At 41.6% G+C, this 24,184-nt stretch overlaps 1 protein-coding gene across 1 annotated transcript in view; it reads right to left on the reverse strand.

Annotated features, from left to right (window-relative positions):
* LPXN (leupaxin) overlaps positions 1-24,184 on the reverse strand; it is a 44,668-nt gene that overhangs the window by 14,366 nt on the left and 6,118 nt on the right. Inside the window, exons 2-7 of the mRNA XM_006900422.1 lie at positions 21,116-21,273; positions 14,121-14,167; positions 5,988-6,087; positions 1,788-1,955; positions 493-666; positions 293-374 (exon numbers count right to left, since the gene is read on the reverse strand). Coding sequence (XP_006900484.1) covers positions 293-374; positions 493-666; positions 1,788-1,955; positions 5,988-6,087; positions 14,121-14,167; positions 21,116-21,273 — 729 coding nt within the window. The remainder of the gene's footprint in view (positions 1-292; positions 375-492; positions 667-1,787; positions 1,956-5,987; positions 6,088-14,120; positions 14,168-21,115; positions 21,274-24,184) is intronic.

Raw genomic sequence — 24,184 nt, forward strand, 5'->3', positions numbered from 1 at the left:
AGGAAGGAAGGAAGGAAGGAAAAAAGGAAAAAGCTCAGGACTGCTAATTTTTCCTTATTAGCTCTCACGTAGTATTTGAGCCCTGTCTTTCTCTTCAAAACATTCCATTAAACACAAATGACAAATGTTGATGGGGAAGGTGGGGAGAGAAGGTATTTAGCACTAAAACAGACACTTTGATGACAGTGGAGGAACCAGGATACCCATCCAGATGGGGCAGCAGACTGCAGAAAAGAACTCCACCCGTCTCCTGGTAAGCAGCCCCAGGACTATGGGAGGCAGCAGGTCCTACCTTCCTCACCAAACACCTCCCCACAGTGAGAGCAGAAGAAGTGCTCTGGGTGCCAGGTCTGGTTCATCGCCGTCAGCACTTTCTGGAAAAGGGGTACATGGAGCGGTATCAGGATGCTGCAGGGCCGTACAGCACGAACCAGCTCTGAGTGAGCGCTTCCAAGCTGCATGAGAGCAGGCTGGGGCAGGGCCTCTACTTACGTCCAGGATGGGAGCAGCACAGTAAGCACAGCGTGGAGAGAAAAGGTGGTGGTAGTCTTGCTGGCAATAAGCCACGCCGCTCCGCTCGAAGAAGGGACGGGAGCCAATCTCCTCTTTGCAGTGAGCACAGATGAAGTGCTCCGGGTGCCAGGCTTGGCCGAGAGCATGGATCACCTGAGGATGAAATAAGGCTGCCATGGGAAAACAACCGGAGGCTCGAGGGCCTACAGGTCACACAACCCGAGAGGCCACTGAGCCCACTGAATTCCAGGGGGATGGCTCCGCAGGAGGTCGACGCCTGGGTTCTGCCTCAGACAGTGTGCCGTCCAGGCATGGGTGGCAAAAGGGTGCCCACTTTGTCCAGCAGCCATGCTGACTAAAAGGCCTGGGGCTGGAGGCTACCTGCCTCTCTCCCCCAAGGGTGGTACAGACAGTGCAGACGATGATGGCATAGATAAAGTAAGAGCTACAGTCGGGCACTGGAGGCATTCCTAAAGGCACGCAGGCCAAGTGACGGCTGCTATTCTGAACACCTTCTTCTCATGTCTCACACAAGGATACGATTTTATCATGGTTTTGGCGAGTGAGTTCATATAAAATTGGCATCAATGGAGACAGGAATATTTGGGGAAAGGGACATTAAGAAAATGCTTACAATATAGAAGAATGCTTAAGAGCTGTAACTCAGGAGCCAGACTCATAGTTCAAATCTCATCTTAGTGGTAAGGAATTGTGCTGCCAGTGTAAAGGTATGCAGTTCGACTCTAGCTCTCTTCTCTGAGATAGCAATCTCTTCCTGTGCAATTTCCTGTCTCTGAAAACCCTCTGGAGGGTCAGTTATGGGTCAGTTCTATGTATTCAACAACAACCACCACCTCTTACTAGGTCTTTAAGAAGAAAGTTAAGATCTCTGAACCCTCAATTTCCTTATCGTTATAATGGGGACAATAACAGACCTCTCCTGAAGGGATGAAATGAGCACTGAACGAGACAGAATACTCGGAAAGCATGCAGCTTAGGGCCAAAGCACTAATACTGGTCAGTAATTAACTATTACCAAAATGGCAATCTGTTTTCATTAGGATTACACAAAAACAAAACAAAACAAAACAAAAAAACCTATGGCTTGGAACTCCGCACATGTGGGGTCACTTGGGATGGGAATAGATTTGACGGCAGCTAAGAACTACATTGTCATAGCAACTAATATGAGGAGAAAAAGCAATTCTTGGCAGGACAGAGACAGACAAACACAGAGACATAGACAGCTGTGGAACCATCTTGGCTACTTGCACCTTTCCAACAATTGGTTTCCGGCAGGAAGCACAATGGCCCTTGGGCACCGTCGCAATTCCCAGGTCCTGCAGGTCCTGCTGCAAGTCCCCCAGCATAGAGTCTAGGGAGTCTTTGGGGTCCTGCTTGTCTGGTAAGAGTTTCGTGCCTATGTCTGCTTTCCCTGCAACCTGGTACCAAGAAAAAAACCATGAAAGGGATTAGCATCCTGTCCCATTATACTTGTATCAATCTACACGACTTTCTCACTGCAAGCCCACCTCACTGTCTGACCACTTAACTCTCCTCTGTGGCACTAAAGCATCCAACATCTTAACTCCCATAAAAACACGGTCGTCTCCATTTCATTCGAAATGCCTCAGATTGAACAAAATCTGATTGGTCTTCCTCAGTACATAAATCTTTTCTGACTGTACAAAATTGAGCATATGAAGATAATACTCTTTCTGGCTCTTACAATCAATGACTAGTCTTAGCTTTGTTTTATGCATTTATCCTGAGGTATATATTGAGAACTTGTTCTTGGGTGCCGTCAAGTTGACTCTGAACTAGCAGCATTCTATACAACACTACCTGGCTCTGTCTTCGTGACTGTTAGTCTAACTGAGTCTATTTCCCAGTTAGCATGTCAGTCTAGCTCATTGTCTTTTTACCCCCTTGTATTCACTGTCCTGTTTTTTTCTGGTAATTTGTCTTTCCTGAAGATGTACCTATGAAAGAAGTACATCAAAGTCTTCCATTTTTGTTTCCAAGAGTCTTTTTGATTGTATTTCTTCTAGGACTGCCATTGAATACCTAGTTTCTCTCAATAATTGCATTAAGCAAGCATTTAGCATGGAACCATGCACAAGAAAATCTTTATACTGGCCATTGCAGGAATGTATATTCACTATGGTGATGGACAAGAAACAGTTAAACACACACAGAGATGTGACTTGCCCACCTACCAAAACCTATGACCATAAAGTCAATTCTGACTCAGTTCCTGTGTGATGAAGGAGAACTTCCCCATGTGGTTCTTAAGGTTAGAATCCTTATGAATCAGGGGTCTACATCTTTCTACTGTACAAAATGTGTTTCATTCAAACCATCAACCTTTTAGCAGTCAAATTGTTAGCTACTGGCTTTCTGACTATGGAGACTGAAATGACAAAAGGGTGGGGATATATTGACTTAGATAAGGTGATGGGAAAGTTCCTCGGAGGTGGTGACATTTGAGCATATATCTTCATGGTAACACGAACACAGAAATATTGGTGGGTATTTACAAGAAGAGTAACTGAGGGGGGTGAGAAGACTTTGAGGAAGGGATTAATTTTGTCACATTGGAAGAAAAATAAGATAGGTCAATAGAGCGAGAACAAGAGGGAGTGAGATTGTGTGCCCACAGCAGAGGATGAAATATTGAGAGTATGAGGGAGGTCACGTTTGTGACCCTTTAGGGTAGAAGCTTGAGTTTTCTGCCAAGTGTGATGGGAGCCATTGGAACATTTCAAGCACAAAGGTGAAGGAATGTTATTTATAATGGCCTTGTGGTAGCAGAGTGGAGAATTAAGTGAGCACAAATAAAAGTGAAAGCAAAGAACTAAGAGGGAGGCAGTTACAATCCAGTCCAGAAATGACGATGTCGTCCATAGTAAGAATGAAGACAGGGAGAAACAGTTAGATAAAACTTACCAATGCGTTGGGTTTTAAACTCAAACTCCAAAATAATTAGTTATTATAAGCCATTCAAAGGAAAATTTTCATGTTACAAAATAGAAACGCCTAATTTCTCCTTCATCAGCTCATGTCCTGATTCTCCATTCCTTTCTAACTGCCTACTGCCACCATCTACCATATGTTATTGTTGTTGTTGTTGTTGTTGTGTGCCATTGAGTCACCTTCAACTCCTAGCAACAGTATGTACAACATCTCTGAACCCTGCTCTATCCTGAGCTGGTCTGACTCTGACACACATACTCCCATTACCCCAGTTACAGTGTCAATCCATCTCATCCAGGGTCTTCCTCCCCTGCTCTGCCCCTCCACCCTTCTAAGCATGAGACTTAGCTTGAAATGTGCACTCGTCAGAGAAGCATTAAACATCTCCCGCCCACTGCCCTCGCGTTGCTTCTTCAACCTCGTCTCTCATTACTCAGTGAAAGGTCTCAGTTGTTTAAGGCCAGCCAGGCTCCCTGAAGTCTCCTGAATGTGATCTGTTACTATCTGCCTTCAGGCCTCTCCATATCCTAATTGTACTGCCTGGAATAACCTCGCATTATCTCATTAATCCAAAATGCTCACTTCCCCTCAAGACGCTTTCATCATCTGAGAATGTTCTTTTCTTGTCTCTAATATTAGCTAACATTCAAGAGGCTAGTATTCAAAAGGCTCATGTTTGAAAGCCTGACAAGGAAATCAGAATTAAGAAGGAAAACAAAAGTGAAGGGAAAAATCCAAAAAGTAGAGCCACGTTGTTGCTGTGTATGGTTGAGTCAGAACCAACCCATAGCTGACCCTCCAATGACTTTTCAAAGGCAGTCAGTTTCAGGGGAGTTGACTGCTCATCTTTATCCCAGGCAGCAACTGGTGGATTCAAACCATGTACCTTTGCATTGGCAGCACGATTCCTTACCACTAAATCACTTAGAGCTCCCCTTACTATGTACAGCTATAATATCTCTACATTTGCATCTGTATCCATTTGCTTGTAGACTCCAGAATGCTTCTCCATAGGTAAGAAACAGGTAACGTCAACTACCTCTAGGTAGGGGAGGGAGGTGGTCAGCTAGCTGGAGGACAGAGGTGATGGGAGCTCTGGTGGCGCAGTGGACAAGCACTGGACTGCTAATCCTAAAGCTGGCAGTTTGAGCTCATCCAAAGGCTCTGGACATCGATGACCTTTTCCCGTGAAGCTCACAGCCCCGGAAACCCTACTCCTGTAGGGTGGCTCTGAATCAGGATGAACTTGCTGGCACACAAAACCAGCATGCTTTTTGTGCTTTCGATTTCTGAACAATATGAACACTCAGATGATATTTTTAAAAAAAAAACATGTTTAATGAAAAAATTTAATAAAGCAGGAAAATGCTAAATCAATTTAAAAAATATAATTAAAATGCCTTGATTTTTACAACTTTATAGATACTCAGTTCAATGAGTCAATCCATCCAGCTTATTGTAGACCTCACTCCTCAAAGACCATCAGTCATTAATAGAAACATGTTTGTGGGGTTTATTCATTTTAATAGGGTTGTTTTAGTATGTGCCAAGATCTGCAATAGATAATGGAAGTTCAAAGATGGGCTATAAAGATAAGTTCCCTGCCTTTCCCAGTGGTGCACATTTTTAAACACCGCCATGAAATGATCTCACGGCCACTTCCTCTGTGTTTATCAAATATTCCGGATTTAGAAGTCCTTTATTCTAAGACAGTGAGGTTCAGATCTGTTTTTCATCAGGTCCCTGTGAGTTGTTGTCGACTCAACAGCATCTGACAACAACAACTAGTCTAAGCATCCTAGGATCCATCTCCCTTAATAAATCCTTAAGCTACTTGATCTGATTTGCATTCCCTGCCAGACCACGTGAGCTTGACATTCGTTCTCTTGAGGTTAGCACAAAGGAGGCAGGTTTCATCTCCATATGGGGCTTAGGACGCCTCATTCTTTCAGAGCCACCCTTTGATCTCCCTTGGCCTGTCTCGGCTTGCCCACTGGTGTTCTCTGCCCTGTTGGGCCGGTCTCTCTCACAGCCCGTCCACAAATCACCTGGCCTTTGTTGTCTATGATCACAGGATTCATCCCAAATAAAGGACCACCCCTTCCACTTCTTTACATCCCAACCAACCCATCCTTCAGAATTCACCCCAAGTGTAGTTCCACCTCTCTATAAAATCTTCACAGCCCCTTAACATCTGTATTATTTTTCCACATATTTTTGTAAAGCATTTGCTTTTTAGTCTATAAGTGTTGCAGAAACACAAGCCTTGTTTTTACCAAACACACTCCAAGCGCTTTGAGACTGGGGCTTGTCTCATATTACCTTTTGTGTCTAGATAATACACAGCACAAAGTTAAGCTCGCACAGTGGGTTGTAGCTAGTTTGGGGAAATGAAATGACAACATGGAAGGATTCTTCTGTTGAGCTGGCTGATTCCGGAAAGATAAACCACAGCTGTGCTGGGCCCTGGAGGACCCAGTGTTTGGGACTGTGCTCACCTTGGCCTGCATTTCACACAGGTGCGCCATGAGCTCATCCAGCTGGGCTGCTGCTGAGGTTTTAGGAAGTGCTTGAGATTTCGGAGGTTCTTGGATCTCACTAGAGGAGAAAACAACAGATCATATTAATTAAAAATTCAAATGCCAAGTCACAAGTCAAATAGCAAAAACACAAATGTTTTGCCCCCTCAGATTTTTTATCTAAAACCAGATACAATGTCTTTTAAATAGGCGTTGTGTTGGTGGTGGTGGTATGTACGATCGAGTTGGAACCAACTCATAGCCGACCCTCCAGTATGTTTTTAGAGGCAGTTGATTACAAACGAGGAGATTATCCATCCTCCTACACACCAGGTGGTGAATTTGAACCACATGCCTTCAGTATTGCAGTGCAGCTTCTTCCCACTAGGCCAGTAGAGCTCCCAGAGTACCAGAACAAGTTCTCTCTGCCTTTTGTCTTCATTTCTCTCTCTGGTCACATCAAAACCTGACACTGTTCTCATAGAGGAAGGAGTTATCCAGGTAATGGATAAACCCTTCTCCCTAGCAACTAGATACAAAGAGGCCTTGGAGCTTTAAGACCATGGCCCTGTATTTTTCATTTTAATATCATTTTCTAGTTATTATTATGAAATACTATGTCTTTGCTCTGTTACAGTCAGATCAAAGACAACAGGTAAGTTAGAACACTGACTGAGTGGGCATCGGCAACTGGAAGGCCCTGGGCCAAATCCAGCCACACTCATTTATTTGTAGGTAATCCACATCTGCTTCCTGCAAAGCAGAGTTGTGACAGAGACTCCTTGGCCCACAGAGCATATGTTCTCTCTGTTGATTTAGTGGGAAGTCATTGCACTGCCAACCCAAAGGCATGTGGTTTGAATCTACAGGCTGTTCCTCAGGAGAAAGACAGGCCATCTCCTGGTGATTTTCAGGAGAAAGACAACTGGTGAGTTACGGCCTCCGAAAACTCACTCGTGTGTCAGCTGTGACACAATGCTGACTCAACAGGACATAACAACAAAAAACGCTTTTCTGAAGGACTCTGTAGACCCCTAAGATAGAAAATTTAGATAATGAACATGATCTTGGCTTTATATACATATAATTGCGAATAAATTACTGATAAATAACACTTTAGATGCAAAAAAATCAATCACGGATTTTACTGAAATACTTGTGCAACAACTAGAAACATTTACCCTGAGAATACAAATAAACATTAATAAATTACAGAAAGTAAATTATCTAGGCCAAACTCTTAGTTATCAGCAAATAAAAGTACAAAATAACCACTGAAAAAAAAAATCAATCCAGTTACTTTTAAAAAGTAATATTTTTATTATTCTATAAATACTATATTATAAATTAGGAATATTATATTCTAAACTAGAACTATTGAATGAAAGGGGGAAAAAAGATTTCAGACGATTTAGAGATAGTGATAACACTACTCATACACACCCCTCAGATTGAAGGCTAAATGCCTTTGGAAGGAATACATACAGAGACATAAGTGTAATTATTGAAAAATAAAAATTACTAAATAAACACAGCTTCCAAGTCAGGAATCTTAAAAAACAAAAGCATCTCATTTGACTAAACAGAAGAGAGAAAAGTGTAAATTCATTTTCTCTCCCCCCCCCCCCCCGCCATTGGTTGCACAGCTGACCCTGCAGTGGGGTTTCAGAGACTGTAAATCACATAGGAGGTGATTGCTCGTCTTTCTCCCCAGGGGCAGCAGGTGGATTTGAACCACCAGAAAGGCGTGGCCACCTTTGGGTTAGCAGTGTAACTTCCTTCACACTATGGCACCAGCACCCTCCTCAGGGGCAAAGATGATGAAGCTTTATCTCACATACTTTGGGTGTGTTGCTAGGAGAGGTTATTCCTAAAAGAGAGACATGATGCTTGGAAAGGTGGAGGGTCCGTAAAGGAGAGGAAGACCCTCAGCCAGGTGGATTGACACAGTGACTGCAGCAATGGGCTTGAGTGTGTCAGAGATTGTGAGGATAGTGTGGAACAGGGCGGGCTTCAGATCTGTGGCTCATAGGGTCTCTATGAGTCATACTCAACTTCACTGCCCCTAATAACAACAACGTGCCACCAGAACTTCCTTTTTTATTAAAAAGAGCATAAATCAATAAAATAAGAGACTATCAAAAAGGTAAACTAGTTACAGTATCTAGAATTACCCAACTCCTACTATGAATCTAGCAGTATCCCAGGTACCAAGACGAAAGAGACAAAAGTGCATGTGTGTGGAAAGCGACCTAAAAACAGAGCAGAAATGTATCTTTAAAAATTATACCTAGCTAGATAGGGCCTATCTCAGACATTCAAGGGTGGTTCAGTATAAGGGAAAGCATTAATGTAATTCATTTTAAAGGAAGGAAGGAAGGAAGGAAGGAAGGAAGGAAGGAAGGAAGGAAGGAAGGAAGGAAGGAAGGAAGGATAGAAGGACAGGAGAAACGAGGGGAGAGAGAGAGAGTTAAGTGTTTGGTAAGTGAAAATTTGGTGATCTGGACACACCTGCTTCTCTGCAGGAGAAAGATATTGCAGTCTTATCTAAGCAAGAGCTTAGTTAAAGTTTATAAATTTAAGGCAATTGCAACAGCTGTGTATGTTGAGTCTTTTAGCCCCCTTGCTCAGACATCTTTTATAAGCTTAGGGTCATAGTCAAATTTGCCTGTGTAAGATTTGCAGCTTTCTAGCCTGCCCTGTAGAGTCCTCGCCATACAGACTCAATGGCAAAGGGCTTCCAGGTTTGCAAAAAAGCACAGGGGGAAAATGGATTGGAAAGGTGCCTTCCTATGTCATCACCAACAAAGGAGTCCATCACTCAGAGGTTTTAATCATATGAATCACAAGAGGTGCATTTAAAGGACCCAGACTTCTCAAGTAGGGACTTTATTGTGGAAGTTTTATTATGGATGTTTTGCCTCCACGTATTCCTCTGATATTTTGTATGACTCGTTCATCACTGTTCTCACAAAAATTACTATTTTGGTTTATGTAAAGGGGGCTTTTATAACTTATTATTCACTTGCGGCTGCAATAAGGTGCACCTGATTCGGGCCACGGTCTTTGCAATTACTTGCTATGCATCAGAGAGCTGGACAGTGACTAAGGATGACAGAAGAAGAATCAATGCTTTGGAATTGTGGTGCTGGAGAAGAGTCTTGAACATACTGTGGACCACCAAGAGAGCAAACAGGTCTTTCTTAGAGAGGGTGAAACCAAATTTCTCCTTGGAGGCTGGGATTTTGAAGCTCCATCTCACATACTTTGAGCATCACTTTCCAGGTACAAGTTGATAACATACTTGTAAGGAGTTCTGGGGGTGTGGTGTGATATTTATTGTGGTGCTGTCTGAAAGCTCTTTGAATCCACCAGTTTTTCCCTAGGAGAAAGGTGGATAGTCTCTGCTCATTAAGATTTACAACTACAGCAATGAAGATGGTGCCGAAAGCGAAGAAGGAAGCCCCTGCCCCTCCCAAAACTGAAGCCAAAGCAAAGACATTAAAGGCTGAGAAGGTGTCCTGAAGGGCATCCACAGCCACAAAAAAAAGAAGATCCGCACATCACCCACCTTCCAGCGGCCTAAGATGCTGAGACTTTGAAGGCAGCTCAAATACCCCCAGGAGAGCGACCCCAGGAGAAACAAGCTTGACCACTCTGCCATCATCAAACTTCCCCTTTTCAGCCATGAAAAAGACAGAAGGTAACAACACACTTGTGCTCACTGTGGATGTCAAGGCCAACAAGCACCAAATCAAACAAGCTGTAAAGAAGCTCTATGACATTGATGTGGCCAAGGTCAACACTTTGATTAGGCCTGATGGAGAGAAGAAGGCCTATGTTCCACTTGCTCCTGATTATGATGCTTTGAATGTTGCCAACAAAATCGGGATCATCTAAACTGAGTCCAGCTGGCTAATTCTAAATACAAATTTTTCTCACCATAAAAAAAAAAAGAAGGTTTACAACTACAGAAACCTGAAGGAGGGTCTCTATGAGTCAGCATCAATTCCACAATAATGGAGTTTTTGCTTATTACATATTTAAGGAGCCCTGGTGGCAATTTTAACCACAAGGTATGCAGTTTGAACTCATCAACTGCATTGAGAGAGAGAGATTGGCAGTTGCTTCCATAAAGACACTCAGCCTTGGAAACCATACGGGCAAATCCTATGCTGTCCTATCATTGTGGTTGTTATGTACTGTAGACTCAGAGCCCACCCTCTGGTGTGTTTTCACAAGAGGAGATTGCCAATCCTTCTTCCATGGAACAACTGGTGGTCTCAAAAGGCGAGCCTTCAAGTTCGCTGTGCAATTAAGGCCACGTCCCTAAATGTCAGGATCCATTTTGTTTGACTGTGGTTTTATTACAAACTTAACTTGCGCAGTCACCTGGACTTCATATCTCTTTCCTGCACAGGTCTATATAATGGTTTCAGTAAATTAGCCAGGAAAATATCAATCATATGAGCAAATGGAAAATTTTATACAGAAACTTGATTACACAAGTTGTAAGATTGCTAAAAAGTGAAACAAAAGAACAGGAGACACTCCAGAGATTAGCCATGGAAGGGAGTCATTACTTCCTGTAGGCCAAAAGAACACAGGTGAGTTAGAAATGCCAGAGCTTAGGGGCCAAGAAAGGCCCTTTGGCATCTCAGTGATAAAGAGTCCAGCTGTTAGCCAAATGGGCTGTGGTACAAAGTGAAAGAGAAAGAAGCAGTAGTTGTCTCTGTAAATATTAAATGAACAAAAGCTAACACATTGCCTTTAAGTGGATTCCAGCTCATGGGGGCCTACCATCAGGTTCCTGAGGCTGGAAACCTTAATGACATGGACTGCTTCATCTCAGAGTAGCTGGAGGATTTGAACCACTGACCTTTCTGTTAGCAACCCAACAAGTAATATGCTCTGCCACCTGGGCCCCTTTCTGGAGACCCTGTTGGGAAGTTCTATTCTGTCCCGAATGGTCCATGAGTTAAAATAGACTAAACAGCTGTGGATTTTTAAAATTTTGTTCTTTTTTTAAATTGGAGTGTTATAGGTGAAAAACAAACAAAAAACCCAACACAAATCATTAACTATTACAGTGTTGCAAAAAGCCAAGAAAAATTGATTATTTGGTACTATATAAAAGGAAAAAGATAAAGATATGAGGATCCTGGACTTGATGCAAACAGTTCTTCCAGGGAGACTCAAAATGGCCACAGCTTTTTAGAAACCTCACATCCATGTGCTAAAACTGCTGCCTAGGGGTTTTCTTTAATATTACAGTCTTCAACAGGTATTATTACATCTCAAGCGAACAATTTACATCAAGAAAACAAAAATGCTCACCACTGGACCAACAGGCAAGGTCATGACATATGGAGAAAAGATTGACATTATCAACAATTTCATTTTACTAGGATGCACAATTAACACCCATGGTAGCAGCAGTCAAGGATTTAAAAGGCATGTTGTATTAGGGAAATCTGCTATCAAGGACTTCTCCCAAGTTCTAAAAAGCAACGATGTCAGTTTCAAGACTAAGGTGCACCTGATCTAAGCTACGGTATTTTCAACTGCTTCCCATGCTTCTGAAAATTGGGCAATGAATAAGGATGATAGAATGAGAATTGCTGCCTCTGAATTGTGGTCTCAGAGAGAGAAGTATTAAATATACCAGAGACTGCTAAAAGGACAAATAAATCTGCCTTGAAGAAAGTATAATCAGGATGCTCCCTGGAGGCAAGGATGGTGAGACTTCATCTCATTTCCTCTGGGCATACTTTCAGGAGGAACCAGTCCTAGAATAGAGACCTCAGGCTGGGTAAGGCAGAGGGTCAGAGAGAGAGAAGAGGGTCCTTAATGAGATGTTTCAATGCAGTGATTATTACTACACTGGGCTTGAGCATGACTGAGATCATGAGGTCGGATGACGCAGCATAAGACGTGGGTTGGATCTCTTGTTCACAGGGTCTCTATCAGTCATAGCAGACTTGATGGCATTTAGGGTCGCTACAGTCACCATGAACTGCAGGCAATTCAAGGCAAATAACAACAACAGCAACAACATCCCCATGCCCTTAACTTAGCCTGTTAATAGCTCCTCAGGACCTTCACTTACTGAGATAGATTTGGAGTGTTCATACCCCCTGTCTCTTCTATTGTTGTTGTTGATTACCTTCGAGCTGAGCATGACTCTTAGCGACCCTATGAACAAAAGGCCTGCTAGCATGTATCATAAAACTGCTTTTTCCACTCGTACTCCTCTCTCCAAGACTGGTTTTTCTGGTGGGAGATGGAAGAATCATGTGTTCCAATAACAGACACTATTGCTACTGACACTGATGTAGAAACAGAGAGACTAACAAAGGAAAAACTCTAGTTTCCAAACTCTTACCTTCTAGTCTCTGGAAAATCCAACTTTCAGGGATCAACCCCTTCTATCCCTCAGAATAAAAATAAGAGTGAGGGGAGAAAGAGGAATAGGTCTGATGGGAAATAGCTAAGGATTCATAGTTCCAGGCAAAGGGGAAGGCAGATGAATGTTAGCATGAACATTGGCAATAGTACTGGTATTGGTCATAATTCTAGATACACAGGAAAAACGGCTATTGGAAAGGCATATTTACATGATTGAATTTTCTGTGCTCATTTGTATTTTTATCAAAATCTTCTCCAAAATCCCTTTCAAAGGCATTGTCATGGAGCACAGCCAGCCTCGTAGCTGACTGTCCTCCTGGGGAGTTTCCTTGTGTGTATGTAGATAGCAGGGGAGGAGGTTGCCCATATTTGTCTCAAGGAGTCATGGGCAGACTTGAATTGCCAGAGAGGAGCCGCTGTCAGGTCAGCAGTGCAACTCCCTAGAGACGAAGCCAGCAGCGTCTCTGTTTCCAAAAGTTTAAGAAATCATGTTTACCAAGTGCCTATTGTGTGTCAGTTTCATTTGTTGTTGTTTTGATGTGTGTGTGCACGTGTGTGTGTGTGTGTGTGTGTGTGTGTGTGGATTGAGATATCAGGGGAAACAGAAGCATGCTCTCTAAGTGGCTTCCTGGAGCTGGAATAAATATATGTCTGAATAAAATCGCCTCACTGCGATCAAGGGAGAAAACATCCTCCAGTGGAAAGTTTGAAGAGCTAGTGCTTTAGTCCTTTCACATCGTGCCTACGTGCTCTTTGTTCCAATGGGGAAACCAAACAAGGCCTGGCATAATACTTCTTTTGGAGCTGTGGTGGAGGCTCTCTGAGGCCAACCAAAAGTGGTGATTCAAACCCACCAGCCACGTTACAGGAAAAAGAGGTGGCCATCTGCTTCCATAAAAGTCTCCGCTTCAGAAACCCCTTGAGCAATTCTATTCCATCCTATAGGGCCCCTGTGAGCCAGAGAGAGCCTACATGGGTTTGAGAGTCTTTCCTAAGATCAAGTCTGTATTATGTATTAAACCCCTTGTTTCACAGAAAGTTTTCTGGGACATTTTTTAAAAACTTCATGTTGTAATTGAGAAAAGAAAGAGAAATGAAGCTCTTTAATTTTGCAGACTGTTGGTTCTGCTTTGGCCTATAGGACTGATTTAATAAGGAATCTGTTTGAATATTTCACTTTACTGATGGGAAGTCATCTCATCCACTAAACAGGGTTTGAGCAGATAAGGAAAGTCCGCACACACATTTGAAGGAGTACACATTCGTTAATCTGCCACAATGACCCACTGTCTCTTTCCAGCCCTGATCCTTGCCCTGACAGTGTTGAAATCTTCAGTTTCTCCAGGTGTGTTTCCCCTTCTGCAAAATGGAACATAATAGTTAAAAGAGCAAGGCCAAACCACCTGTGGTGATTCCCAGGTTGTTGATACTTTTTCAGGTGGTGGAGGAAATGGCAGGACCCAGCAGCCTTAACAGCAGACCTCAAAGCCAGGCACCTTGAGCTGGTGCCAGGTCAGCTTGGCAGAGGCCCAGCTCCGCTCAAGGATTGCGGAAAGAGGAGGGGGTGGTGGAAGTTCTAATAATAAATTATCACAAAGCACATTACTGACCAGACATGAGATGCTAACAATTATCTAAAAACTTAATTTTTTTTTTTTTAAAAAAAAACTTAATTCTTAAAGGATTGATAAAAAAGAAAAGTACCTGTACACATTAGGCTCCTGGACATTGGTAGTATACACCAGCTGCGCCTAAGACATACAAGTCACAGGGAAGAACAAAGAATGAGTTTCTGTTACAAGAATCAGTGCTTTTGTAGAGTTAAAGGATGGTTTCAAGCCCCAAAGGGGACTGCTAGTTGGCATATCTTTTGATATGGCAGAGGAATACCAGTTATTCTACAGTGAAAGTTCAAATTCTAAATAGAATAGAGTAGTTGGCAAGTGAATGAATAATAGTGTGCCCAACTATCCCAACCCAGAGAGCATTGAAATAGGGAAGCAGACCAGGCTCAGACAGGAACCGTCAAACAACCTATATGTAGGGGTCAGAGCAAAAGCCCTTGAACTACACAGAGGGCTACCCAGGCTAAGACCACAAGGTGATTGGATTCAGCACACCAAAACAATGCATGGATTATAAAGCATAATGTAATGTGTAACAATGGGTGATTGGCCATCAGTTCATTTATTCACTGGACAAATACTGATTGAATGATTGTCTTGTGCTAGACGTGAGAATGCAACGGTCAAGAACCAAAACAAAGCAAAGAAATAAAAATTATCTCTATGGATACCTGTGCATTAGTGATGAAAGACAGAAAATGAGTAGATTAATATGTGCAATTAATCAAGGAATCCAATGGAACCCAAAGCCACCAGCCTTGAGTCATTTCTAACTCATCATGACTCTGGGAGGAGACAGCCTATCTTCATTTCTGCATAGCATTTGGTGGACTCAAACTTATGACCTTTAGGTTAGCAGGCCAACATGTTACACACTAAACCATGTTGTTAGGTGCTGTTGAGTTGAGCATGACTCAGAGAAACCCTATGAACAACAGACCTGAACCCTGTCCTCTCAATCCTGTGCCATTTTCATCATCTCTGACACACTTGAGACCATTGCTGCAGTCACTATATCAATCTACCTCGTTGGGGGTCTTTCTGTCTTTCACTGTCCTTCCACTTTTCCAAGCAGAGTGTCCCCTTCCAAGGAATACCTTCCCTTAGCAACATGTCCAAAGTGTGACAGACAGAGCTTTGCCATCCCTGCCTCCAAGGAGCACTCTGGTTGCACCTTCTCCAAGACATATCTGTGTGTTCTCTTGGCAGTCCATGTGATATTAAATCTTCTTCTCTAACACCACAGCTCAAGGGCATCAATTAATTCTTCTGTCATCCTTGTTCTTTATCCCCCTCTCAGCAGCACAGCAAGTGACAGAAAAGACCATGGCTTGAATCAGGTACACTTTAGTCTTCAAACTCGCATCATTACTCTCCAGTATTTTGGAGAAGTATCTCCTGATCTACTAACTGCTGGTACCAAGGATGTTGACTGTTGATGCAAGTAAGATTAAAGCATTGACAACTTCAGTCCTTCCTCCTTCTATCATGTTGTTGGTAAGGAGTTTTGTCTTCCTGATATGGTGATGTAATCCATATTGAAGGCCGTAATCCTTGATCTTCTGCATTTCAAGTTCTCCTCACTTTCAGCAAACAAAGTTGTGTCATCTCCATAATGCAGGTTGCTGAGGACTCTTTCTCTAATCCTGATGCCACATTCCTCTATATTTCCTTCACAAATTACTTGCTCAGGATACAGATTGAATAGGTATGGAGAAAGGATGCATCCCTGGTTCACAGTCTTTCTGATTTTAAACCATGCAGTGTCCTTTGCTCCATTCAGACAACAGATTCTTGGTATATGTATAGATTTCACATGAATACAATTAAATTCTGGGGTTCCCATTCTTCATAATGTTAATCATTGTTTTCTGTGTCCACAGCTGGGCTTTCAGAGGCAGTTAATTACACAAGAGGAGACTGCCCCTCCTTCTCCCATGAATCAGCTGGTGGCCTCAAGCCACATGCCTTCAGGATTGGAGCATAGCTTCTTGCCACTAGGCCACCAGTGCAAGAGATAGGAAATAGGAGAAAGATAGCAAATAGCAACATGATGATCAAAGATGTCTTCAGAGAGAACAAGAACTTATGAGAAGTGAGGGAAATATGCAGCTATGTGGGGGCCTTTTAGTCCAGGTAGCTAACACAGCGGCCAGAGCACCCTGGAGTGTCTACAGAACAGCATGGAGGCCAGAGCCGAGCGAACCAATGAGACAGGGCAGAGAATTAATAGGCCAGGCCCATTGTAGTTATGTTGATCACATCATGTATTGTCCAAACTGAGAGCAAAGGAGGGTACTAAAAATGATGAAATACATTTGAAAAGACTCTCTGGGAGTAAATTGGGGGAGTGGGTTTGGGCAGGGAGAAAAGTACAACAATGAATGACTGGAAACCCTAAGTTTCTATAAACGTTCATTAAAATTTAAAAAAAATATATAAAAGACTCTCTGGGTGGCACAAATGGTTAAGCCCTGCACTGCGTACTAACTGAAAGACTGATGGTTCTAACTTGCCCAGAAGTGCCTTTGGAAGAAAGGGCTGGCTGGCAATCTGTTTGTGGAAAGATAGAGCATTGAACATCTCTTCTACCCTGTGCTGGATCATGATGAGTCACAATCAACTTGAAGGTACCAAGTAACAAGAATAAATTCTTGAAGTATGTGTTCATTGACCAAGGGCTCCTGGGTGATACAATCTCTTGACTCTCAGATGCAAACCTAAAGATCGCCCTTTGCATTTGCCCAGTGGTTCTGTGCTGTAGAACAGCGTGGTAGTCTCTGCATCTAGAAAGATTACGGCCAAGAACATGCAGTGAAGTGGTTCACTCTATCAGATACGGTTTCCATGAGTTGGAATCAACTCAGTGGCAACAGACTTGGTTATTCTGTATTTATTGATCAAAAATTTGGTGTACCATGTTGATGGACCTTTTAAACAATTTTATCCGTTCTCATTGTTAAGACACAATTTTTCTAAAATATTTCAAAATGACACCTCATTATAAATACTGGGGGGGAAAAGGAAACTTTTTCTATTGAGGATCTGAAAATTTTAAAATAGCATAGTAATGGGGGAAGGTGTGTCAGAGACAATAAGATTGGCATAGAATATATAGCAGGAGTTGGGGCTGTTGTACATAGGGTCGCTAGGAGTCACAGAAAACTCATCAGCACATAACAACAACAAAAACCAAAAGATTATTCACGATTGCCTTATCTAATACTACACTGTGGAAATTTTTCTTTAGACATGTTTTCTTATTTTTCACTATTGTCCTAGTAGTTTCATCAAATTTCAATCCGCAAAGGTGCATTTTATGGCTAATATACTTGAAGCTATGGACGCTTGTAGATTGTATTATTTTTAATTGAGAAAACAAATCCGCTCTGGTTGCTGATAAAGATGTAAAATCAGAGCAAATTCTGCTAAGTGAAACATACTATCAATTCTTTTACTTCAAAATGTATAAATATTTCAACATCAATATTTTCCCAGGTGCTTCTTTCTGTCTCAGCCCAGAGCAACTTTCTTCAATAAACAGTTGTATACGATTAATTGTGATTCTTTTTAATATTTCATGAAATTTAGGCACTGCAAAATTGCAGGCATTCATCATTTCATTCCATCCTGTTGGAAAATATCAATTTATGCAATAAAAATTAAAAGTCCAATCAAAGTAAAAAATTTTCCAAAGCATGATTTGAATTACAGAATTGGACTATTCAAGAGTTCATCTTTTAAAAAAAAATTGTTTCCTTCCTTCCTGACTTTAGTAGGAAAAATAAAATCATACACCACAGTTGTAACTTGCTGAAAGCTTCAAAAGTTGAATAGTCAGACTAATTTATTCAGTATATGACTAAAGATTCTCAATTGATTTTTTAAATTAATTCAACCTAAATTAAAGCTATATTTTAATTGCTACAATATGGCACTATATTTTATTACAGTCATGAATTTTGTGAATACTAAACCCACTTACAAGTACATTGTGCTGAGAATATACATAATAAAAAAACACTGTCTCAATAATTTCTCCATGTTTCACTTCAATGACAGTGATCATATGCTTCAGGTTCTCCTCTATTCCCCATTCTCACCACCCTTTTCCAGTTTGGAATGAAAATATTTTCTAACTAATGCTTCTGGTGGCACTGAGATCAAAGTGACTGCATTTAGCTGTTGCAGAGGGAATTAACTCATTAATCATCTCCAACTCCCTATATTTTCAATTACCAGAAAATTCGGCATTGAAACACCACCATATTAGGTGAGTGGTTTGGGCCAAATGAAAAGGCATGTTTGCAAAAATGTGTAAACCCCCTCCGGCAGTTACAGAAGCTGAGTGCCACGTCAGGGTGCCTTCTTCTTAGACTATGTATTAACTTGTTGTTGTTGTGTGCTGTCTAGTCGGATCCAACTGGCACAGGAGATGATTGCCCCTCCTTCTCCAGCTGAACAACCAGTGAATTCGAACCACACGCCTTTGGGATTGCAGTGCAGCTTCTTGCCACTAAGCTGTCAGAGCCCCCTAAGTATTAACTTTTGAAGTGGAAAATTAAGCACAAATATGACATCAGCATATTTGTGTCTTCAGAGATCCAAAGGGACGATGATATTGCTCCCAGAGTTGACATTTTGTACTAGTTAGAGGAATTTAATTAAACTTGGACTAAATTCATCACCAACTTTCTTGAGAAAATGAAACATGTATTTTGGATTTTGTCTTGGTGTTGCATTTCCAGTCAAATGCTATTAGTAAACAATCTCAGAAAGCAGGAATGGATTGGAAAGGAAGATGGGAAATGAAAGGAAGGAAGAAGAATATGAGAATTGTAATCAGTGTCATGAAACATAACATGTATCAATTATGGAATGGAAAATCAATTTTCCCTGCAAAGTGTCACTGTTCTCACACATCATTGCTCATGAGTTCAGTTCATGTGACTTGGTTCATTAGAGCTTCACCATATCTGTGTATACTAAAAATGTCCTTTCCTAATGTATCAGCAGAAAATAAAGCCTGGAAGGTAGTGACCCCAGATAGTCACCCCAAAAAGGCCTCCCCAGATGACCTCTCCCCTTATTGAGTGCAGTTCTAACCAAGCTGCAATAGCATCTCTGTTGCATAGACAACATCAAGATATCCCAAATGGATGAGGCTCTCTTCTGCTCACTACCACTCCTTCCTTAGAAGCGCTGGTGGTAAGGGGTTACATTGCCAACCCAAAGGTACATGGTTTGAATCCACTGGCTGCTTCATGGAAGAAAGATGTGCAGTCTCCTCCTGTGTGATTTATCGCCTCTGAAAACTGACTGGAGGGCCAGCTATAAATCGGTTCTGACTCAGTGGTACATGATGTGTTGTTAAATGTTTATGAGTCAAGTGTAACGAATAGGGACCCTATGAACAGCAGCTCTGAATCCTGTCCTATCCTGTATCTCTGATACACTTGAGCTCCCTGTTGTAGTCACAGTTCCTATCCACCTTGTTGGGGTGGGGGGGGTATCTTCCTCTCTTTTGTGGATTATCCACCTTTCCAAGCATGATCTCCCTTTCCAAGGAAGAGCCTTTCTTAGCAACATGTGCAAAGAACGAGAAACAAAGCTTCACCATCCTTCCCTTCAAGAAGCACTCTGACTGCACCTTTTCCAAGACAAATCTTGTTTGTTCTTTTACCAATCAATGGCATATTCAGCACTCTTCTCCAACACATCTCAAAGACATCAATTCTTCATCTGTTATCCCTATTTTATCCTTATTCATTGTTCAACTTTCAGATGCATAGCAAGTAATGAAATTACCTGGCTTGAATCAGGCTTGAATTAATTTTTAAACTGACATTATCACTTTTTAGTGCCTTTCCAAACATGATGTCCTTCTCCAAAGAACAGTCTCTCCTAGCAACATATCCACAGTATATGAGAGAAAGCTTTGTGATCTTTGCCTCCAAGGACCATTCTGGTTGCAAGTAATAGAAAAGACCATGCCTCAAACTGACATCATTGTTTTTGGTATTTTGGAGAAGTCCCTGACAGCTTGCCCAAAGCAGTATGTCTCCTGATCTCCTGACGCTGGTACCAAAGGTGTTGGCTGTGAGTCCAATGTCTCTCAGAAAAATGTACTTCTCAAAAGTTTATACTTCTTTGACAATTTTTTTCAATTCTCCTCTCTCTTTCAAAAAATAGAGAAGGGTTGGTGGTGTGTGGTGATTAAGTGTTGAGTTGCTAACTAGAAAGTCAGCACTTGGAGCCCTCAGAAGCAGTGCTCTTCTGTAAAGACATACCGCTTTAGAAATCTTAGGGTGCATTTCTACTACTTTGGGCATGTTGCAAGGAGGGACTGGTGCTTGGAGAGGGACATCATGTGTGGCAGAGTGGAGGGGTGGCGAAGGAGAGGAAGACCCTTGATGAGTTGGATCAATTCTGTGAGTGGAGTGGTGGGAATGAGTGCATTTGAGATGGCTAGGTTGGCACAGAATAGAAAGGAGTTTAGAACTCTTGTACATAGGGTCGCTATGAGTCACAAGCAACTCAGTGGCACATAACAACAACCACAACAACAACAACCACCACCAATAGGGTTGCCATGAGATGGGATCAACTCAAGGGTAGTGGATTTGAGGTTTTGGGGGTGGGAGATTGCTTCCAAAAAACTCAATCTTTAAATTATCATTGAGAGGTGTTTTCTCTTCCTTAAATATAGAATTTTCATTTAATCTCATTTTACGTGAGATAGAAGTACTTTGTTTGTTTTATTGTTTAATACTGGCTTACTTACAAAGTTCCTGTACATTGTTTTTCACGCCAGATCTTTCACCTTCCCTTTACCACCCCTCCCTCCACCCATCAAATTGTGTGACCCACTGATTAAGCGCCACACACTCTTCACAGCCCATCCTCACCCCTCTGGCCCTGCGCCCCACTTTGGATCCTCATACTTGTTTTCCAATAACGGTCTTACACATTGTTTGTCTTTATAAGACCGAGTTAGTTCCCTTAGATATAAGTATTTTTGAGACGTGCACTTAAACATCTATATTCAAGGTGCTACAATAATGGAAAAGTTACCTGCAAGGGAGTTGAGTCATCCTCAGAGGTCAGAACCTGTGACGTCTTGGCAAGCGTGGTCTCCTTTCTGGAATGCTGGTCCTGCGGAAGCAAGGCTGAGCTGGAATAGTCCTCACTGTCCTCGAGGGTGGAGTTCTCCAGTTCCTCCAACAAGGCATCTCAACCAGAAGAACAAGGAGATCAAAATGTGGGATCTAAAGGTCTAGATTTCATTTCCCCCTTAAACAACCTCACGGCACTCCATTCATCTGCTTCTTCTGAGCAAATGCTATTTTCAAACAGCGGTTAAGCTCACCTCAAATCACATCAGTGTGGTCTGTTCTACCAGGTGTGGAATGCCACTGCCTACTAAGGCCTACTAATTTCCTGTCATTGCATTTATTTTTATTATCTCACCCCATAATTTAACTTTCATATTGCAAGAAATTTTGACATTAGGTGAGGGCAGCTTGCCCACGGAGAAGTTCAAATAGAGGAAGAAAAAGAAAATATGTTTCTTGTCAGAAAAAAATCAGGGAATTTGGTGGCCTAGTTAGTAAGTAGGGAGTTGGGCTGCCAACCTAAAGGCAGGTGGTTCAAATCCACCAGCAGCTCCAAAGGAGAAAGATAAGAAAACTTATCCTGTGCAGTGCACAACCTCTGGCTGTCCACTGAAGGGTCTGCTATGAATCAGTTATCATTCACCGACAATAAGAGAGAGATAAGAAAAAGAATAGCAATTGTATCATATCTTACAATTATATTAATTATATAATATAAAAATTTTTAAAATAAAAACAATTCTATTACAAAATATATAGGAGCTCCCAGATTAAAACAAGCTTGGAAGCAGGAGTGGCATCCACTTTCGAAATAGCTTGCCTCCAGAAACTTTATGAACGTGGAGAAACGATGAAAGTTATAAAGTGTTCAGGTCTTCCGTTCATAGGGTCGCTATGACTTGACGGCACTTAACAACATTACAAAATATACCCAAGTGGTAACACTTTTAACCCTGATTCCTCTTTGGTCTCAAATCTTAAGGATTATTCCAAGCAACATAGCAAACTCCTGAAAATAAGGTTTAGAAAATATCCTGAGTTTTGAGTATGGATAGAAAAGGTGTCTCAAGAAAAAGCATATATTAAAAAATTAAGATGCTGTAATCCAACCTAACAACAACAACAATCCAAAAAGCTGGATTTTGTTTCTCATGTCATTTTCTTGGGTGGGTGTGGGGATAGGATTTGGGATTCTATAATATTACACAGTTAACTTTCCTTGTGGTGAAATTAATAATAAATTAAAATTAATACAATAAAATATACAGGTGAGTAAAAAAATGAAATTAATACAAGTCAGTTACTGGCCTCTGGAATTGGCAAATCCCATTTAATCTTCCCACCATTTAGTTGTGCCTCTGAGCCAAAAGCCTGGTCTCTTTGGTAATTTGAATTCACCGTGGGCTTTGTGGAAGAAAGGTGGGTAATCCCTTCCCACGCTTCACAGCCTTGAAAACCCGATGGAAGCTCAGTTGTGAGTTGGCACCCACTTGACAATTAGAACATTAACTTTTGACTACTTTGTAGGAGTCCTGGTCAGGTAGTGATTACAGTACTCAATTCTTAACCACAAAGTCAATAGTTCAAATCTACCAAGGACAGGAGAAAGATTTGAAACCTTGGAAAACTCACTGGGGAGTTCGACTCTATCATAGAGTAGCAGAGTTGGAATTAGCCACGTCTCCCTCACGTTGATTCCAGCACACAGTGACCTTGCACAGGAAAACTTGCCCTGTCCCTCACTGTCTTCACAGTTTTTTCTGTGCTTAAGCTGACACTCTTTATCAATCCAGCTTGTTGAGGATCTTCCTCTCCTTTGCTGGTCTAATTTTCCAACAACTGGCCCTTTAATATGTCCAAGGTATGGATGGTCAAGTATCCAGTTCTTGCCTCCCAGGAGCACACCAGCTGCACCACGTCCAAGCCAGATTTGCTTGGTCTTTCAGCAGTCTATGTGTATTCAAAACTCCAAGACAACGCAAGAGTCACAGGCTTCGACTCTTTCGTCTTCTTTTTCCTCCTGACTTGAGGCAGGGGATAGTATTATCCATATGTTACAGACTGAGAAACAAACACAAGGAGACATAGGTGATGTGTTTAAGGCTGTGCTGGTACAGAAAGATTCAGCTTGTGTTATCTGGGTCCTTAGTCATGCACTGATGTCAAGTCAGAGCTCCAGGCCCTTTCTCAAGGTCTCTGGATCATCTCGGCTGTGGTAAATCCTTCTCTGAAGCTGTATCCTAATCTACATAATGAGTCTATTAGATTTGAAGAGTATTTGTTTTCAGATTGTGGGTTTGGAGCCATGACGGATTTCTAGTAAGTTTCTTGTGGAAGAAAGACCTGGTTGTCTGGTGCCGTAAATATTACAAGCTAAGAAAGCCTCATGGACCCCATTCGACTCTGTGTAGCACATAGGTCACCATGAGTTGAAACTCAATGGCTGTGAATTTGGGTTTTGTTTTGCTTTTTAAATTAATTTCTTACTGACAGTTGTGGCTTTAGGAAGTTGAAACACTACATTAGGGTATTTCTAAGACCCTGTCTTGCTCTCTAGTTCTCAGATGAAGAAAATGAACTTTACTAGCAGTTTTTAAGAATTGGTTTATTTTCATATCTGGGGAGAGATAGGTATTTCTTCACTGAATACAGAGAGAGCTAGTAATACCTTATGAATGGAATCTTTTCTAGATCCTTCTTGGTCATGTGCTTTAAGCACTACTGTGAAGTAAGAAAATGGAGTGAAATTCCTTGGGACAAATGGCCTTCAACAAATAAATTACAGTAAGACTCACAAAGAGCTAAAACATATATTTGGCAGAAACTTGTCAGAAAAGGAAAAGAAAACCTTTTCCACTAGAAAAAAAAATTCAAAAAAATAGGGCTAAGACTGCACGTATCAAAGGTGGAAAACTTCTAGGACCTGGAAAAACAAATCAATCTAAGATTCTGGTTCTTATAGATCAACATCTGCTTAATAGGAAAAGAGATGGATGAGCAGCCTAAGATTTAAAAAATATATATATAT

The sequence above is a fragment of the Elephantulus edwardii genome, unplaced genomic scaffold (assembly GCF_000299155.1).
Source record: "Elephantulus edwardii isolate Elephantulus edwardi_28Jun2011 unplaced genomic scaffold, EleEdw1.0 scaffold00284, whole genome shotgun sequence".
NCBI classification, from domain to species: Eukaryota; Metazoa; Chordata; class Mammalia; order Macroscelidea; family Macroscelididae; genus Elephantulus; species Elephantulus edwardii.